Consider the following 20,626-nt stretch of genomic DNA (forward strand, 5'->3'; position numbering starts at 1 on the left):
CATTTTATCTCTTTCTGTGGGTTACTGTCAATCAAAAACCATGAAAGTGCTTTGAAAAAGAAAAAGCAATATTCAAATTCAAAGGGTTAGAATTACCGTTTTTATTTTAACTGTGAGGGTTTTCAAGGTTCAAACAAAAAGGATTTTAAAGTTTTACTATTTAAGAATGAAGTCAAGTGTATCAGAAGTTTGATAAAACACCATAGTTGAGTATGCTGTTTAATCACTAAGTCAGGTCCGACTCTTTGTGACCCCATGGACTGTAACCCACCGGGCCCCTCTGTCCATAGGCTTTCCCACGCAAGAATACTGGTGTGGGTTGACATTTCCTTCTCCAGGGGATCTTCCCAACCATGGGGATTGAATCTGGGTCTCCTGCTTGGAAGGCAGATTCTTTACCACTGAGCCACCGGGGAGGTATAGCAAGCACTGTTCACTGTATACACAAGATCCATTTCTCCTCTTCTTCTGAGCTCACAGAACCCCGATTTTTTTTCAGGAAAGAACAAAGCTTCCTTTCATCTGCCTTGATCTCCCCCAGACCCAGGGGCAGTCCTGTGATTTGTCTTATCAGTCATGGCAATCACCTTCCATTAGGCCAGTGATGGGTTTAAGGATATTTCCCAGTTCCAGCCATGAGAAATAAGGGAAACTGTGATTTCTCTTTCCCAACTTGAAATCCAATCTCAAGAGAAGAAAATCGGGGGACTTCCCGGTGGTCCAGTGGTTAAGACTCTGAGCTTCCACTGCAGGGGGACACAGATTCAATCCCTAGTCCGGGAACTAAGATCCCATATGCCACATGGCTTGGTGGGAAAAAAAAAGAGAGAAAATCTTTTGCTTCTGCCCTGCCCTTTGTGAGGCCCTGGTGCCTGGAGGAGTAGCTTCTGTCTTCCAACAGTGAAGCAATGAGCACAAGGGCAAAATGAAATAACAGAGAATTAGAAGAAACAGGATTCTTGATGATGTATCCAAGCTACTGCAACCGTCCTCCTCCAGTTATAAGAGACAATGAAATGCCCTTAATGTTTGAGTCAGTGTTACTTGCTGCCAACTGCATATGTAAACCAGTACAATCTCTGATGAACGTAGCTTGACAATGTATTTCTATTTTGAATGTACGTACCCTTGAATTCAACAATTCTATTTATCAAGAAATCTCCCACAAATATACTCACACTGTGCTCAAATAAGTACTTTTGAGTCTATTAATTAACAACATTATGTATCTAACAATATGGTTAGATTGATTATGGTGCATCTGTAAAATGAAATATATGCTGACTCTAAAAAGACTGGCACAACCCTGTGTATTGGTAAGAAATTGTATTCTGGATATATTAGGTGAAAGAAGTGAGATTAATAATGGTTGAAATTGGGCAATGGTACATGGACATTTTTAATGCCATTTTTCCTTATAAGTGTATTGTGGAGATTTTTCCAAAATAAAAAAAAAAAAATGTAGAGGCAAGGGGCAAGAACATTAGTGTGAATAATATGACATTGTTTAAATGCTCTTAAATATACATATTTTAAATTAATTAATTTATTTTTTGCTATGCTGGGTCTTCATTGCAATGTGCAAGTTTCTCACTGTGGTAGCTTCTCTTGTCATGGAGCATAGGCTTCAGGTGCCCAGGGCCTCAGTAGTTGCAATACACAAGCTCTAGAGCTTGGGCTCAGAAGTCAAGTCACATGGCCTTTGTTGCTCCCAGCACGTGGAATCCTCCTCAACCCGGGACTGAACCCACGTCCCTGCACTGGCAGGCGGATTCTCATCCACTGTACCACCAAGGAAGTCCTGCACACTTTTTTTTTAAGGAAATGTGTATATGAAGGACAGAAAAAGAATATCCATGGAAGGACACACCATAAACTGAGAAGAACAACTACTTGTAGGGAAAAAAGGAGGACTAGGGAGAGACTGAGTTTTCATATCTTTGTTCTTTTGAATTTTTTAAAAAATAATACATTATTCTAACACAACATTGCAACATTGTAAAGCAATTATACTTCAATTAAAAAATTAAAAGTAAAAATACTTTATTATATAATATATAATTATAATATATAAAATATATTGTATAATATAAATATAATTATATTATATAAACATATGAATAATAATATATAATAATTTATTTAAAAATAATTATTAATCAACACAAAATGTAAAAAATAGGTAGGTGATGGGTAGATAGGCAGACAGGCAGTCCACACCCTCACACTGTGGTCTCAAGTGCTACTTGGTGTTCAGGCAATAACTCTGGTCCCAATCTGACCTCTGACCCTTAAAAAGGTGATGGTAAGACAAGTAACCTGAGGCTGTCAAGGCCCCTGCCTGTGAGCTAAGTCTCTGCTTAGAATCAAGTTACAAAGATGTTGTGGACAAGAAAAATTTGGTGGTAGTGGATGCTACTGTCTCTATATGAAAAACAACACAAAACACCATTTCCAGCGGGGGGGGGTGGGGTGGGGTGGGGGGGGGGGCAGATTTTCTTCAAAATGTAATTTCATTGTAGACACTTCTTTAAAAGAAACATTTCTTTGTTTGACAGTGCTGGGTCTTAGTTTCAGCATGCAGGATGTTTAGTTACAGCATGAGAACTCTTAGCTCCGGCATGTGGGACCCAGTTCAGTTCTCTGGCCAGGTATTGAAACTGGGGCCCCTGCATTTGGAAGCAGGGAGTCTTAGCCACTGGACCACCAGGGAAGTCCCCTGTAGATGCTTTTATGAAAAGCAAAAAAGCACAAAGAAGAGCTTAAAGATTCCTGATCCTACTCCCAGTAGTGATAATGTATATTTTGGTGTGAGAGTGTGTGTATTGATTGGCATGTGTGTGATCAGAAAACACATACCATTTTATAACCTGATTCTTTCCAGCTCACAAAATAAAGTTATTTTCCTACAGCATTAAATATTATTTTACAACATAATTTTTAATGTGTGCATATTGCTGCTATGTGATTTTCAATAACTTACTAATGTCCTATGCTGAACATTTAGTTGTTGTCCCACCTTTTTAGTGGCCATGTAATTATAAATCATGGTCAATGCTAACAATTTCTGATTTTACAAACATATAGTACAATATCCTTCCTTTCTTCAATAGATAATTATTAAAAGCAAAACAACCAGACTCAAACAAACAAAGTAATTATAAAATATATTTTAAAAGATATTGGGTAAAATTCAAATGCAGACTAGCTCATGATGTTAAAGAATTACTCTTGTGTGGTAATGGTCTTCTGATAGAGAAAGAAATGCTTCCTTATTTTTCAGAGATAAACACTGAAGTATTTAAGGATGAAACGCCATGATGTTTGTAATTTGCTTTAGAATATTTTAGCCAAAAAAATTAATGATGCAAATATGCAAAAATAGTACATTAAGCCTAAATTTGCCATTTTCATTTAAAAATATATCTTAAAAATGAAATTCTTCGCGCAAGGCACCAGGCTATCAATGTGGGATACAGATGTGAACAAAACGGACCCCTGTGGGACTTGGCGGAGCACACAAATTTTGGGGGAGCACGTTCCCGATAGGAAGTCTCCGATGCAATACGACCGGTGCCTCCAGGACCTGCGTGAGCCCGACTTTCCTCATCCCCTCCACACCATCATCAAGGCAGGTGTGATTTTCCAGGCCAGGAGCACGCCCGGTCGCTCTCGCCAACCCCGGGTTTCCCCGGGCGCCCAGAGCCGTCGGGTCCCGCCGCCCAGCGGAGCTGGCTGCTCCGGCCTCACTGTCGGGGCGCCACCGCCCCCAGCCGGCTCAGAGGAACCCCTCACCGCTACCCTGTCCCAGGCGGCCGTTCCCCGAGGCCCGAGGGGCAGATCCTGGGGCCACCTCGAGGATTTCTCACACCTCCCCAGACGCCCCCAACTTTTCAGGCGATACCGGAGGGTGGGCGTGGGGCTCCTGGAGCATCCGAGACCCTCCCTGGAGGCCCTGACACGCGGCCGCCCGGCCCGACGCTGCCCCGCCGCCCCGCAGGGCGGGAGCTGGCGCTGCGGGTGCGCCCCGGCCTGCAGGGCAGTTGCGCAAGTTGAGCTTCGGCGGCTATAAGAGGGGCGGGCAGGCATGGAGCCCCGGAGGGATCGAGGAATCGCGGCGCCCAGCAGCGGCGAGGTAAGTGCCCGGCGCTCTTCTTTCTCCTTCTCCGCCGGTATTTCTTGGCAGGCCACCCAGCCCAGCCCACCCGGGACCCTGGGGAAACTGAGGCGGGCGAAGGGCAGGGCGGACGGCTTGGTTCTGGATTGGGGTAACTTTGCACCAGAGTTCTAACTGGTGGGAAGGCAGCTGGGAGCCGGGGAACGCTAGCTTTGCGGCTGGGCTGTGCCTGCCCTCGGGGCAGCAATCAGCGCTCCAGGAGCCAGCCTGGGCCCCAGGAGACTGCCAGAGCCTCCAGCCCTGCCTTTGACATGCTTTAGAAATGGCCTTGAGCACACCCCCAAAGATCGGGATACCCCGCCCCCATGTGCAGGGGACGTGCGTTGAGTTTCTGAGGAGTGTGAGTTCTGAGGGTGTACAAGGAGTCTTGTTCTGCGGGTGAGAATTCAGGCACCATTTCCCAGCAGGGTTCCTGACTTGTGAATGCGAAGGACTGTATAAAACCCAGGCTATAGGATGGAGATGAGGAAGTAGGGGTGAGCAGAAAAACTGGGAGAACCTGAATCTCCCAAAGAAATTATGAAAGATCTCACTGCATCTGGCCTCAAAGTCATGAGAATTGCCTTTTACACTGTGGATAAAATAGGGTTCCTTTGGGGCGACCAAACAGGGGATCCTGGGAAAGACCTGTTAAACTTTTCCCACTGTAACCATTTCTGTAGCCAAAACTGATAAATGCACACTATGGGCAGGTGGGCCCCCGGGTGACACCTACCAGGCCTGCCATCTCTCCTGGCTTGGTTTCAATTTCATGGTGGATGGGTTTGCCTTCACACTCCAGTTTCTATAGCTTAAAGATGTGGCACTTTGGAAAAGTGAATTCTTAAATACAGTTTTTGATCCAAGTGACACTTGATGGTGGCCTGGTTGTCATTTGAGAATAGCAGCCTTGGAGGGGATGGGAAGATAGTCTGCAGGGGAAGCGAGGCAGAGGGCAGGGACTGGAAGGCACCACCCCGGGTGCAAGAGCTCAAAGACTCCCCAGGCTGTCCTCTGTCAGGCTCTGGTGTTTGCTCTGTAGAGCCTAAGGAAGCAGTGCAGTGGGCAGCTAGGACCAGGTGGGACAGAGGGTATCCAGTCTCTTCCCACCAGGACAGTGTGCAGAACCATACTCGCTCCCACTCTAATGCCCTCCTGAGCAGGAAGGTCTTGCTGATCTTTTCTCTCATGTAGGCAGGGGGAGAAGGCATGAGAAAAGCAGTGGGTGTGACTCGGTTCTTTCCTTTTCAAGCAGTTGAGGACTTTGGGCAGAGGGGAACGTTTCCATGTTGGCCAAAGGAGCATCCCTCTCACATTTTGTACATCTTATGCCCAAAATAACTCTTCTTGGTATTTGGGGGAAATATTTTCCTCCCCCTCCATTCCAGGAAATGGCTCCAAGTGCCAAGGACAGAGCCAAGGAGATTGCAATGAATTCCTGCCCATTAGCCGCAGGCGGATGCCTCTCGCATCTGAGTGGCCTGTGCAGGGTGTGGAGGTGACCGCTTGGGAGAACCTGGGTCTTTGTCCCCGCTCTGGCCTAGATGCCACTTAGGGGGACGTGGTGGTGGTGGTCACTGGGAGTCAGAGAGAGATTAGGGCTCCAGGGATGGGGAATCCTCATGGTGTGTGTATCCTTCAACCGCATGCATGTAATTGAAAGGAAAACCGAGCCAATTTCTCCTGCAGTCAGTCAGTCAGTCAGTAGGCCCTGTACCCACCAGCAGCAGGAGTCCAGCGGTGACAACTCCCTCCTGGCCTGCCAGCGAGAGCCTTGGAATTCTTCTTTGTCCACCCAGTTGTCTCAGAGAAGTAGAAAGAGAGGATGTTTCAGCTTAAAAACAACACACCTGCCTCCTGGACCCACGGAATCCTTTGCACTTCATGTGTGACAACAGATGTGCCTTGCTTCTCAGCAAACGGCATTTTACAGTCTTTCCTGCTCCATTCCTCAGCTCTCTGGAATGATCGGTGTCGATGCCGATAGCTCATCCATCCCACAGAAGATTTCATTCCCATCTGTGCACACACTGAGTTTGTATTCTGGGGTACTCCAGACTGGGTGTGCTAAGGAAGAAGTAGAGAAGCCCCAGAGAAGACAGGCTGGGCAGAGCAGAGACCTCTGGGAAGGGCAGGAGGCCGAGAGCGCAATAGGAGCAGCCAGGCTGAGTGGGATCAAGCCAGGGAGTATCTGGGACAATAGTTAAGATGGAACAGAATTCAGGAAGCTGAAGGGAATAGGGGCCCAAGTGATGTTAGAGGACACCTGTGCGGTGCAGGAAGCCATGAAAAGGAGATCAGGATTCTGCAGCATATTCTGTCTTCATTAAGAACGCTTCTTAGGAATTCCTGCTGAGCAAAACTGAATTCTAGATAGACTTTAAAATGGGAGCAGCCTAACCATCTAGAGGTAGGTTAGCTTCATTAGATAATGAAAACCAGAGATGGGAAATATTTCATTCATTCATTCCACAAATATTCAGTGAGGACCTACTCTGTGCCAAGGCCTTGGGGGAGATGCTGAACAAGTGACATATCCACCACTCCTGGACCCAGCAGACATCAATAATTGATCACGGCACCTTGTCCCTCTCATACTGGAGGGAGCTTCAGATTCCTCTCCACTCAGCACTCCAAGAAACCACTAAAAACTGATCCGAGTTGACACAGGAATTGAAACCTATTTGTTGTTTCTGATGAGATTGAATCTAAGGGTAGTTTCTGATGAACAGAAAAACTATAACCCTTGCACCCACATTCTGGCTACCAATTAAGTATGTTAACCTAATTTCTCAACCAGGCTCCTACTTGCAAATAAGAGAAAATCACTCATGCTAACTCTGTGTTTTCAACTGTATATTGCAACCAGCATTTAAAACCAGAATGGAGACTCTCCAGTGTGCGTCACCCATAGTGAAGATGAATTTCATTTCCTGACACTTGTTTTTCTTACAGATGTGTATCTATATGTCTCCTGGATGAAAAAATATATATTCAGAAAGTTGAAAACCACTCAAGTGAGCAGTATATGTGAAAGAGTATCTCACTCTTAAGGCTAAGGACAGGGCGAGCCTAGAACCAACAAGGACAGGAACCAGAAAGAAGGTCAAGAAAAAGCACAAGCATTGACCATAATCCACATGCCCCCACTCCCCCAGGTGGGTAGATGGACCCTGGTCTCTCTTAACTACTCCATGCATGTGATGTCAGCCATGGCTACACTTGAGTTGCTGAGTCTTCATCAGAAGCAAACGGGACTCCTCAGAGCATACTTTAAATTCCTGGGAGAGATGTTAACTGACCCAGTCAGGACGTGGAGGAGGAAAGGGAAGAGAAAAGAGTATTCTGCTTCTCTTGCCCACTATTGTTCACGCAAACATCGCCTCCAGGATTCGTGTGTGTGTGTGTGTGTGTGTGTGTGTGTGTCCTGCACAGGGCAGATCCCCCAGAAGGTCCCGACCACCCATAGAATCAAGCCCAGGACCTTCTAGCTCTCCAGCCTCATATACACTACTCTTCTACCATATTGAATTCTCTCAAACCCACCCATGTATCCCAGCTCCACACTGTCCCCTTGGCCTGGAATGCCCTGCTTGCTTCCCTCCCCCTGGGGAACTCCTGTCCTTCAGGTCTCAGGCAAAGCTATCTCGGCTGCCCAGAGTCAGCCCTTTTCCCTGTGCTCCCCCAGCTCCAGGTTCCTTCCCTTATAACTTTCACCAGATTGTATTAAAATGAGTTGTTTAAGCTTCTGTCTGTTCCACTGGATTCTGAAGAACTCAGAGGACCCAAACTTCTCTGTCTCCTTCATCCCTTGTCCTTTCTCCATCCCCAAGTCCCTTCCTACTTAGAGTTAGGGAGAAAGGAATGAAGGAAGGCTGAGAGGGAAGAATTCAAGGGAACCAACAGGCAAGATTTCTACAAGGAGAGAGAGGGCATAGACTGCCCAGAGCTTTTTCCTTAAAATGAATAGTAAATACCACATTCAGTTCAGTTCAGTTCAGTCGCTCAGTCATGTCCAACTGTTTGCGACCCCATGAACCGCAGCATGCCAGGCCTCCCTGTCTATCACCAACTCCCAGAGTTTACCCAAACTCATGTCCATTGAGTTGGCGATGCCATCCAACCATATCATCCTCTGTCAAATACCACATTACCTGAATTTAATTTTCACTAACAAACCAAAGATCACTGGAGTTGTTGTTCAGTTGCTCAGTTGTATCTGACTCTTTGTGACCCCGTGGACCGCAGCACACCAGGCTTCCCTGTCCTTCACCATCTCCCAGAGCTTGCTCAAACTCACGTCCATTGAGTCAGTGATGCCCTCCAACCATCTCATCCTCTATCCTTATCTTTCCCAGCATCGAGGTCTTTTCCAGTGAGTCAGCTCTTCACATCAGGTGGCCAAAGTATTGGAGCTTCAGCTTCAGCATCAGTCCTTCCAATGAATATTCAGGGTTGATTTCCTTTAGGATTGACTGGTTTGATCTCTTTGCAGTCCAAGGGACTCTCAAGAGAGATTACTGGAGAGAGGGGTATAAAAACCTACTGGCTGGAGAAGAAGGAAGAGAGAAAGCTGTTCCGGGCCCCTTGCTTACCTCTGGTACCTTCTACAGGGAGAAGGCAGAGGAGTTTGCATAGCTCAAAGCTAGTGGCCTTTGCCAGCAAATGTTTGTGACCTGGAGCTTTCCCTATCTCCCCCACCACTCTCTCCACTGCTGGAACCTGGGGCAGGCCTGCCCTGGGCCCAGCTAAACTTCATGTGTGTGTGTGTGTGTGTGTGTATGTGTTTGATCTAGAGAAACACCTCCTGCCTTGACATGGAGGTCCCTACTTGGTCTGCTGCGTCCCCCAGGACAAGAGGGAAGGTGAGGGAGCTTATGTCTGGGGGCCACCAGCTTCTTGAGGAACCAGGAGGCAAGCTTGTCTGTGGAGAAGGGGGTGCTTCAGGGAAATGCCAAGTGGGGAAACAAGGCCTGCAGTCAACCCCAGATGAACAGAGGGGGGCCAGTATCCAGGACCCAGGTGAAGTCAGAGTAGGGGTCATAGGGGGGTTGAGGGCAAGGTTACACGAGCCTCTTCCATTAGCCTCAAGACTTTTTCTGTGATTACATTTCATTTTCCAGTGCTCTGCTGGGGTTAGTGGGTAGAACTCATTCACTAGTTTTTCTCTTTTCTTCCCCAGTGCCTCCTTGGCAGGGGATGCTGGTATACCTGATGGGGCATGGTCAGGTCTTAATTCAAGGAGAAGAAAGGCAGTCTGCAGCACAGGTTAGCTGGCAGGGCGTCTAGAGGATGCACAGAACAGAGTGGGTGGTGGGGGAGCCAGCGGAGTGGAGGGGAAACCTCAGGGTGGAGAGCAAGCCTCCCCCTTCATGAGCTGCACACACAGTCCAGCCACCCCCTACCCTCTCCCAGTAGTGACCCCTTCCTCTCCAGGCTCAACATTTCAGCAGTTCTTCTGAGAAAATGACAGCTCCTTAAATGTTTAAAACTTCTAGAGGGAAAAGGCTTTGCAGCCCAGGCTGAAGGCCGACACCTGCCTTTTCCCCTCATGACTCCTCCCACCTCCACTCTCTACTCACTCTCGTCAGTAGCTCCAGCCAGAGCTCCTGGGTCTGTGTCTGAAGTACCCCCTCCCCTTTTTTTTTCCTGAACTGAGACCCACCCCCCCAGTTCCAGCTGTCAGCTGGACAGGCCCATCTGAGGTCCCACCAATACTAGTGAATCAGCATGAACGCTTGTTCATCAAACCTCTCCTCGTGCCTTTCCCAGTTTCCAGCTGCCCCCTTCTTGTCACCTGGGCTGCAAGCCTAAGCCTGGAAGTGATCACAGCACCTCACTTCCACAGAAATAAGCCTGGCCTCCCTGGCTGGCACTCACAGCTCCACCCCTCCCATCACACCTCCCATGCCAGCTGGGAGCCACCATTTTCTGAGCCCTCTGCTGGGGTGTCTCCGCTCTTCCACCTTACAGACACAATCCCACTCCTCCATTCTCAGTGTATGTTAGTCGCTCAGTTGTGTCTGGCTCTTTGTGACCCATGGACTGTAGCTTGCCAGGCTCCTTTCTCCATGGAATTCTCCAGGCAAGAATACTGGAGTGGTTGCCATTCCCTTCTTTAGGGGATCTTCCCGATGCAGGGATTAAACGCAGGTCTCCTGCATTGCAGGCAGATTCTTTACCATCTGAGCCACCAGGGAAGCCCCCACATTCTCAGGGCCCTTATTAAATGCCACCTCCTCCAAGATGCTTCCTCCATCTCCTCACTGGAAATAACAGTGACAACGGCTAACATGTATTGGGATTGACCGTGTGCCAGGCACAGAGCAAGCGTTTCCCATCACGTAACAGTCACAGGTGGGAATTATGATTTGTTTCATCCCCATTTTACAGCTAAGCAAACTGAATCTCCAAGAGATCAGCAAAATTTCCCAAGGCCCTATGCTCCAACTGAAACCTAGCTCTGCTGAGCTGTAGAGCTCATAGTTTTACTCATGACTCCCTCCCGTGAGTTATCCAAGGCATTTTATTTCTTTAAACATTCTTCCTTGCATGGTATTGATAGTTAATTAGGTAAGTTCTGAAACCTGTTGTTGAAGAGCATAACAGTTTTGTTCTTTACTTTTAACAAATAATATACGTAAGTAGTTGACAATGCTGAATACTGTGGTGTACTACCTGGACTTCCTAGGAAAACCACCAGTTCAACCCCAACCATCCCCACTCCTGATCCCACTTTCCTGTGGTTGCATGTCTCTTTCATCTCTGCCTCTGGCCCACAGTGGGCCATCCATACATGTTAGATGTCAACCATCAAATAGATGCTGAGTAACTATTATGCTTCCAGTAGTCATGTATGGATTGAGAGCTGGGCCTTAAAGAAGACAGCACTGAAGAACTGATGCTTTTGAACTATGGTCCTGGAGAAGACTCTTTAGAGTCCCTTGGACAGCAGGGAGATCAAACCAGTCAATCCTAAAGGAAATCAACCTTGACTATTTATTGAAAAGACCGATGTTGAAGCTGAAGCTCCAATAATTTGGCCACACGATGAAAAGAATCAACTCATTGGAAAAGACTGATGCTGGGAAAGACTGAAGGCAAAAGGAGAAGGAGGAGACAGAGGATGAGATGGTTGGATGGCAACACTGATTCAATGGACATGAATTTGAGCAAACTCTGGGAGATAATGAGGGATGGGAAGCCTGGCCTGCTGCAGTCCAAGGGGGCTCAAAGTGTCGGACACAACTCAATGACTGAACAACAACAGCAAAACTATTATGTGTCCAGCACTGTGCTCAGGGAAGGTGTAATTGCTGTCCTGCTCTTACCAGACACTCCCCAAGAACTGAAAATCTCAGGCCACAGCCAGGCCCCACCCTGGTAGTGACGCTGGAGTGAACCAAAAAAGACTTGACGTCTGATCAAGTCTGATGTCTGTGTCCAGGTGAATAAATTAATTAGTATTAAGTTTGGCCATGTTTAGCAGAGATCCAAAAGAACAGTGGCTTCACCAACACAGAGGTGATGTCTCTCACACACTCAGCACACGTCCAGAGATAGGTGGTCCACGCCAGTGTTTCATCTCAGCTCCAGGAAGTGCTCAGGGACGTGGCCACCTCCAGCTGCCTGTGTCACCATTCACACAGTGAGGCGGTCATCCTCATGATCCGAGAGGCACAAGAACGCAGGTTGTGCATGCGTGCTAAGTCGCTTCAGTTGTGTCTGACTCTTTGCAACCCCATGGACTGTAGCCCGCCAGGCTCCTCTGTCCATGGGATCCTCCAGGCAAGAATACTGCATGGGGCGCGATGCCCTCTTCCAGGAGATCTTCCTGACCCAGGGATTGAACCCTCATCTCTCACATCTCCAGCATTGGCAGGCAGGCTCTTTACCACTAGTGCCACCTAGGAAGCCCAGGAGCACAGACTACCGAATCCGTAATTCAGGCATCAGGATGGAGGAGGGGGCAGAAAAGGGAGAGCAAAGGCACACAGCGCGAGAACTGCCACATCGTACTTCTGCTTGTATTCAGTTGGCCAGACAGAGCTGCATGGCCACACCACCTGGGAAATAAAGTATTTATTCTGAATGGCCACCTCTCTATCTAAACTTGGATGTTCTGTTAATTGGGAAGAAGGGAATAGACCCTGGAGCCGAATCATCAGTCTCTAGCAAAAGGGTTAGATGTGTAGATAGGACTTCCCTGGTGATCCAGTGGTCAAGACTCCATGCTTCCAATGCAAGGGACTAGGGTTTGATCCCTTGTCAGGGAACTAAGATCCCACATGCCTCAAAGTGCAGCAAAAAAAAAAAAAAAAATTATTTTAATTAAAAGGGTTAGATGTGTTGATGTGTGTGTGTGCACACTTGAGTATGATGTGTTATACATGTGAGCAAGTGGTTTCATGTTGTGTGTGTGGGTGGATCGGGGGTCTCTTCATCACTTTGATCTCAGATGGGCCTGTTAACGTGTTCTCTCTGCCGCGACCCCAGGGAGCTCCCCTAACCCTGGTCTCTCCTCTTAGGCAGGCTTACTCAGCAGCAGCTTCTCAAATCCACATCTCAAGGAACTGTGATTTATTTTCAGTGCCCACTGAAGCATATTATCCATGGTGATCGAGGGGGCTAGTAAAACTGTTTTTCTACTCAGGTATTACAAGGTGGCCATGACATGCGAGTGACTATGATCAGAGTTAATCTGGTAATAAATTCTCTTGGGAAGGAGGGTGTCATTAATACATAAATCCTAGAAAAGGTTACCACCCAATCTTGTGCCTCAGGGGGAGGACCCCGAAATACCAGGCACCCTCTTGAGATGCCCAAGGAAGGCAAGGGGCCAAATGCTAGATTAAGGGCTGCCTACAGGTAGTGTTGCCCAAGCATTTCAAGTTCTGCCAAGTAATTACACAATTCAAAAAAAAGCTGACATTTTTCCCCTGTCCCCCACCTCCATCCCCCACCTACACCCTTACACACACATGTACACACAGCAGGCAGGGACTTTACAGGTGCTTTTCAGTTACCCTTTGAGCCAAGTGATGTTATTTGTTCCATTTCACTGATGGAAACTGATGCTTTAGGGAATTAAATCTTGCCCAGAGATACTCGGTAAATAAGGGCGGAGCCCAGTGATGAAGTTTTGGTGTCTAACCACTGGCTTCCACTTTTGCTAGGGCTTCATGGACTTGTGCTGAGGGCTTAGCAGTATTTATTTCCATTCCTCAAGCATTTGGTGGAAATGTTTACTCAGAGAATAAGGAGTTAATAGAGGTAGTGTTGAATTTTTAGGAGCCAAAACAAGCACAAAACCATTTGAAGTACCCTCTCTCGAATTACTTATATTTTTCATACATGAAATAGGTATGGGGGTACAATCTCTTAGCTTCATCCTAGAATAGAGCAGGGTGTTTGTTCCCGAGTGCCATGGTCCCAGGAACTGCCCTGGGTCAGACATTGGGGTGGCTTATAATTTGGGCTTTTCTCCAGGCTTCCCTTAAAGCCTGGAGAAACTGGTGGGGTGGGGCAGAAAGTGTTCCAGCTTTTCTGGCTGTGGCACCTTTGGCTGTGAATCCTAGCTTTGCAGCTTACTTGTTTGACTTTGGACAAGTTAGCATGTTTTCTTGGGTTTCACGTTTCCCCTTGGATAAAATTCAGATTTAAAAAAAAAAAAACCATACTTTTGATCAAGCATTATAATATAGAAATAGACTGCTCCTTTCTTTTTATGAATTAATGATTTAGTTTTGGTTGTGCTAGATCTTCGTTGCTGTGTGTGAGCTTTCTCTAGTTGCGGAGAGCCAGGGCGACTTCGTTGCAGTGCTCGGGCTTCTCACTGCTGTGGCTTCTCTTGTTTCAGGGCACAGGCTCTAGATGCATGAGCTTTAGTAGTTGCAGCACATGGGCTCAGCAGTTGTGACTCGAGGGCTCTAGAGTGAGGGCTTAGTAGTTGTGGCTCATGGGCTTAGCTGCTCTACTGCATGCGGAATCTTCCCAGACCAGGGATCCAACCTGTGTCTCCTGCATTGGCTGGTAGATTCTCATCCACTGTACCACCAAGAAAGTTCCAACAGCTTATTTATTTTCTTTTCTTGCTTGTGGGATATTAGTTCCCCAACCAGGGATTGAACCTGGGCCACCATGGTGAAATCACCACAAGTTCTAACCACTGTATCACCAGAGAATTCCCAAGACTGCTTACTTCTATTATAGTGTCAGAATATGAATTATACTAATATTGCCACCTATGGGCAGAAAATGCGTTACCTGTTTTTAATCAAGACCCAGACGAAGCAGAACACAAAAAGCAGAGATGAACTTCTCTGCCATCTCCAAACCTTCATGTTAATACTTGCTGACCCATGATCATTCTTTCAGGCTCATCCACACATACTTAGCATGGATCATTGGCCACAGGCTTGCAGGCATTTAACTTGATTACCTTTTGCCTCATGTATCTCATTAAAACTTCACAGCTTAATCAAGGATCCGCATATTATGAATGTTAGAGTTCACATTTCCATGACTTTGGAAGTTTCAGACATCCTGAGCGAACACGGTGGGCTGAGTGTATGTGCTCTCTCTGGCCTTCAGGTCTTTGCACCAGCTGCTCTCTTGGCCACTTATGGCAACCACTTTATACTCTTCCAGACACCTGCTTGGACTTCAATGCCCAGCTCAGGAGATGCCTCTTTCCAGGGAGCCCGCTTTGTAATCCCGCAATATCTTGCCCTTCTTGCCGAGCTCTTTCTTAAATATATATATATATATATATATATATATATATATATATATATATATATACATAAAATTTATTTTTAATTGAAGGATAATTGCTTTACAATATTGTGTTGGTTTCAGCCATACTTGCAGAGCTCTTTCCTCCTGTATTGTTATGGCCTGTTTACTCTCTCCCCTATTAAACTGGAAACACTTTGAGAGTAAAAAACATCCGTTGTTCACTGTGGCATCCTTGGTGCCCAGCACTGCATCTGACATTATCAGACCTTCTGTAAGTGTCTGTCAGAGTCAGGCTCCCAATGGGAGAGAAAGGAAGTAATAAAGCCAGTGGTAAATGCCATCACAGAGGTATCAGCACGCTGCTGTGAGAGAGTAATGAAGAGGACAGTCACATAATCTTTAATAATAGTGTAGTAATAGAGAACCTCTCACAACTCCTTTAAAGCTCTTTGACGCACATTATCTAATTTGATCCTCATAAAAGCCCGGAGATAGGTACATTGCAAGGGATACAGGGGGAGTTTTTAGCGGTTATGGGATATGCCTGAAGTCCTGCAGCTATTAAATGGCTGGATTGAAACCAGACCTTAAAAGCCTGCCGTCCATCCTCTCATGCCCTGGCTCACTGCTGTGTGGTCTACAGCACACCTCGCTGTGGTTTTCTTGATTCGCCACACCTCTCCCCAAGGGAATGCATTTCATTACTGTTATTTCTAGATAATGAATTGTCTTTGAGGAGATGATAGCTACGGCAGACAGCAAACCTCGTTGTTATCCGCATCCAAAGACGTGAATGCAGGTGGTAACAGAGCACATGGGTGTTCTCGGAGATCCAGCGATGTACCACGTGTGGTTCTTCTGTTTTCAGGCCCCAGAAGCCCATCCCGGGAAGGAAAATGCGCTGTGGACCCCTGTACCAATTCCTGTGGCTTTGGCCCTATCTGTCCTACATGGAGGCTGTGCCCATCCGCAAGGTCCAGGATGACACCAAAACCCTCATCAAGACGATTGTCACCAGGATCAATGACATCTCACACACGGTAGGGAGGGACTGGGAGACGAGGTAGAACCGTGGCCGTCCCGTGGGGGACCCCAGAGGTTGGCGGAGGAGGCTGTGCAGCCTTGCACAGGGGCCCCAGCAGCCTGGACGCCCCCCTAGCATAAAGACAGCTCCTCTCCTCTTCCACTTCCCTTGCCTCTCACCTTCTCACTCTCCTCCCTCCCAGACTGGAATCCTAGTGCCCAGGCCTAGAGGGAGTCACAAAGGTCCCGGTGTCCCCTTGGCAGGTGGCCAGAACCCCAGCAGCTCTCCCTCTGGGCCTCCATCTCATTTCTAGAATGTTTTAGTCGTTAAGCATTCTTCCTGGCTGGTAGCTGAGCTCTGACCCTGCGAAGCTTCTCCTCATTACTGCCAGCCCTGCCCATCAAGCCCTCTTCAGATACAACCCTCTGTGTTTTTGCAAACAGTTATCAATGTCTCTTGGGGCATTTTTTTCTGAGGTCCACAAGCTCAGACCTGCAACCACAGATGAGGTCTGTATTTAGAATGAGGGAGATGAAGTGTGAGTTCTCACCCTTCTATTCTCTGTAAAGTCTTAAGCTAGTCAGGTTCCTCAAGGTCTTTAAATCCCAGTTTCCTCATCTAGAAAATGAAAGTGGGAAAGTGTTAGTTGCTCAGTCATGTCCAACTCTTTGAGACTCCATGAACTGTAGTCTACCAGGCTCCTCTGTCCATGAAATTCTTCAGGCAAGAATACTGGAGTGGCTTGTCATTTCCTTCTCCCAACGAGATCTTCCCAACCCAGGGATTGAACCTGAGTTTCCTGCATTGCAGGCGGATTCTTTACCATCTGAGCCACCAGGGAAACCCATAAGACCTTGTGAAGACTATTAAGATAGTCATCTAGACAACAGCACTATCTTAATAGTCTTCATAAGGTCTTCATGAGACTAAATTAGATAAAGCAAGTGACCCTCCCTGCATACCCTTGCAGAACCAGAACTGTGCGTGCCCTCTTCCAAGGTTTTCAGTCATGACTTTTGATAGCTTCCCACCTTAAAAGTCAACTTGTTAACCTGCATGGAGCAATCTGGAGACTTCCACATCTGACCACTCTATATTTCTAACAGTGGCCTTGGGCAGCCAGGGAGCAGTTAGGTGTCCAGAAGGGGACAGATCAGAAATAGACAACGTCTGCATTTCCTAGGGAAAAGCCCTTAAGTTCCTTGCTTTCAAAACAGTCATTCAGCAAGCTGGACACATTAGACCCAGGGAGCCCCAACCTGTGTGGTGCCGGGATTGATTGCTGTGGGTGGCGGGGGAGGGGAGAGCCCCTCCTGGTAACCAGGGTTACTTGAGGGGGGGGGGGGGGCATCGCTGGGGTAATGGCCTGAATCCCTTAGGGAGTGAGACTTCCTGGAGAACCTGACTGAGAGGGAGGAGTCTGCTTGGGGTGGAAGAGTTGGGGACAGGGCATGTATGGAAGACCTCAATGCCTGGGGAAGAAACTCAAGTAAGAAACAGGGAGTCATGGCTGGTTCTATAGCAGAGTCATCTGGAAAAGGGAACAACCTTCAAAGGCTGGTCTGGAAGCAAAGGGCAGGGTGGTTTGGGAAGGGCAGAAAGACAGGAGCCCAGGAGACCAGCTTGGAAGCATGGCGACCACATGGGCACAAGAAATAAGGGCCCAGGGAGGATGGTGTGGAAGGGGGGAAGGAGGCACCTCCACACTCGAGGGAAGGGCGGAGTGGGGGGTTCTGATGAGCTGCCCTCTCGCCCACTGAGCTCTTACTCTCCCCTTCCTCCTGCATAGCAGTCCGTCTCCTCCAAACAGAGGGTCACTGGTTTGGACTTCATCCCTGGGCTCCACCCTCTCCTGAGTTTGTCCAAGATGGACCAGACATTGGCGATCTACCAACAGATCCTCGCCAGTCTGCCTTCCAGAAATGTGATCCAAATATCTAATGACCTGGAGAACCTCCGGGACCTTCTCCACCTGCTGGCCGCCTCCAAAAGCTGCCCCTTGCCGCAGGTCAGGGCCCTGGAGAGCTTGGAGAGCCTGGGCGTCGTCCTGGAAGCCTCCCTTTACTCCACCGAGGTGGTGGCCCTGAGCCGGCTGCAGGGGTCTCTACAGGACATGTTGAGGCAGCTGGACCTCAGCCCTGGGTGCTGAAGCCTTGAAAGGCTCTCTTCCCAAAGTCCAGGGAAGAAACCTGAGCTTCTGGCTGTCTGCAGGAGAAGAGAGCCTGTGTGGGCATCCTTTATGCAGGCCAGCGGGCCATTTCTCTCTCGCTCCTCTCAGCTGCTCTTCCAGAGGCAGAAAACTGCAAGGCAGGAAACCAAAGATATAAATACAGGTTCCATGCCCACCGGGAAGAGGGGCCCATCCAGCAAACAATAGACTGGAGCTGGGATTTTCACAGCAGTCTTCCTCCCTGTTCCAGCTCCCTCTCACTGCATGCTTCAGCATGACCTGGGGTGATTTCAGAGCCTTTGGACCATCAAGCAAGATTCCCTCTGAGAATCCAGGGAGCATCATGAAGGCTACGGGCACATACAGCTGGATGTTCCCACACAACACATGATGGAAGCATCTATTTATTTATTATGCATTTTATTCTGGATGGATTTGAAACAAAACACCAGCTTTTCCAGGCTCTTTGGGGTCAGCTGGGGTAAGGGATGCTACTGGGGTGCCCATCGACAGGCCTTGCCAAGGCAAACCCATTTTGAGTGACTTGAGGGCTCGCGAGTTTGTTCTCTGGGGACTGGCTTTGCTTCTACTGTGACTGACTTTAAATTACAGTGTTTGCAATGGCATTGCTCTGAACGGATCTCGAAGGACCAAGTTATTTTAAAAAAGAGAAGATGAGTTTTGTCAAGTGTAATATATAGCTGGGTATACGTGGAGGTGAGAAATGTGTTGATGGGAGGGGGGAAGATCTAGAATGTGTTTTCTGAAGAACATTTGTGTGATGGACTCTTTGGATGGGGTGAGGTCATCTTCTCATCTTTGTGGTTTTCATGAAGAGGAGATGACTCCTTCGGGGGGATGTGGGGGTTTCCAACCATCCATGGATGGAGTGGTGGGGGCACTGAAGCTGAAGACCGTCAGGGTAGTGGTGAGCTCTGGCCTTCTCTGACTGTTAGAGAGTGGTCTTGCTCATCAGGAAGTGAGGGCCCCACATCGGAGATGGTGATCCCCAGAGCAGGGGTCCTCGGTGTGAATGGTCTGGGTTGACCCCACATTGTGTTGATAACATGGTAGTGACCTTCTTTGGGATTTGCATGCTCACCCAAAGCAAGGCCATGTTTCCCATCCATTTGGGAAGGATTTTTATTCCAGTGGGAGAGGGAAGTCTTCAGGAAGTCTATGGGCTTCAGGGGATGGTCCCTAGACCTGGGTCAGCAATGGGTCAGTTGCGGCCCAAGACCCCAGGACCAGCCCCCAGGATCCTCCTTCTCACTAGTGGTCATCTGCAGTAGAACAAAGGAGGAGGCTTGGGTTTCCCACCATCCTGCCATTGTGATGCAGCCATCACACAACAGGAGGTGGATCAGTCCAAGGAAATTGGAATCTAAGCAACCAATTTTAAGACTGAGCACCTACTTGTGCTCAGCCCCCCAACTGGTGCTATGGGCTGAGAAGCTCACCAAATAAATATTAAAATGCAAGCCCTGCCCTCAGGGACCTTGCATTTCAGATTGTAGAATCCCACTCACCAGCGTGCAAAGGCTGCCGTTTCACCATGGCAACGGAGCAGCTGAGACAGTGCAGTCCTCAGCAGGTGGGAAATGCTGAGCTGTGGAGGGCAGTGCCCAGGGGCCCACAGGCTAACTGTGCTTGCACTAGGTAGCATTTTTACTTTTCAGGGCACGTCAGCATCTATTACTGTGATGCCACATCCCTTTGAAGCGGGATAGCTAAGAATTTAATAAGAAGAAAATACCTAAGACCATAACAGCAGGCAGAGGGCAGGACCAAGACTAGAATCCGGGCCCTCTGACCTCCAGAGTGTCCCTTGAGCCAGGTGGTAGTCTCTGGAGACGTGAACACAGTAGGGCAGGGAGAGAGGAGTGTTTGCTGGAAGAGAGTTTTGCAGGCGGTGAGGGAAGTGAATTGCCTGGGGGGAGGAGGCTGTTTTGTTTGAAGCTTCGGTCTGAGACACCGAGGGGAGGTGATAGGGTGAGCAGCTAGTTACAAAGAAAGGCAGAGAAAGGAAAGATGGGAGGGAAGGGTTATGCTGAAGCAGACTTCAGGGGCAAAGACGTTTGCTACTGAAACATATAAGGGTGAAAGTTCTAGAACGAGACTCATGTGATGGGCAGAGTCAGATCTGCTCGAGAAGACATGTCCCGATGATCACAGTCCATTCAGGCCGGGATGTTTTAAGCCTTTTGCTCACAAAACCTGGCATGGCACTAGGGCTCGTTCCCAGAGTGCGAAACTTCCAAAATGTAAACGATTGTGTTTTTCTGTAACTTAAAACAATTTTTTTTTTGTTCCAAAAAGTCCAAATAAATGACCTTTGCCCCTTGGTCCTTGTTTTTGGTCATCCGCTGTGGAGGGGCTCCAGAAGGGCTGCCTGTGTGTGACAGGGCACCGCCTGGCTGGCTCCAGTCCATCCCTGGGATCAGCTCTGCCCGGGTTTGGCCATAGCCGGCCACCAGTTATTCAGGCTAAAGGATTCTCCCAAAGCCCAGAGCACTTGCTGCACCAGAGGCTATAC

At 48.0% G+C, this 20,626-nt stretch overlaps 1 protein-coding gene across 2 annotated transcripts; it reads left to right on the forward strand.

The window, feature by feature from the left end:
• The first annotated feature begins 3,785 nt into the window (after positions 1-3,785).
• On the forward strand, positions 3,786-20,435 carry LOC122674892 (leptin). 2 transcript variants are annotated; one of them, XM_043873504.1, is made up of 3 exons: positions 3,786-4,135; positions 15,765-15,936; positions 17,713-20,435. In XM_043873504.1, the coding sequence occupies exons 2-3, from the start codon at positions 15,793-15,795 to the stop codon at positions 18,067-18,069; spliced, it is 501 nt and encodes a 166-aa protein (XP_043729439.1). In that variant the 5' UTR covers positions 3,786-4,135; positions 15,765-15,792; the 3' UTR covers positions 18,070-20,435. The 2 variants fall into 2 exon arrangements, with proteins under 2 accessions (XP_043729439.1, XP_043729438.1); XM_043873503.1 differs by having other exon boundaries at positions 3,820-4,135; positions 17,710-20,435.
• The last annotated feature ends 191 nt before the right edge of the window (positions 20,436-20,626 follow it).

Source organism: Cervus elaphus, chromosome 18, assembly GCF_910594005.1.
Source record: "Cervus elaphus chromosome 18, mCerEla1.1, whole genome shotgun sequence".
Taxonomy (NCBI): Eukaryota; Metazoa; Chordata; class Mammalia; order Artiodactyla; family Cervidae; genus Cervus; species Cervus elaphus.

What these genes read in the sequence shown, in the direction of transcription:
- LOC122674892 (XM_043873503.1), top strand. Translation starts at nt 15,793, where the DNA reads ATGCGCTGTGGACCCCTGTACCAATTCCTGTGGCTTTGGCCCTATCTG. An exon ending in TCAATGACATCTCACACACG is followed by an intron (nt 15,937 to 17,709) that starts GTAGGGAGGGAC and finishes CCTCCTGCATAG; the next exon opens with CAGTCCGTCTCCTCCAAACA.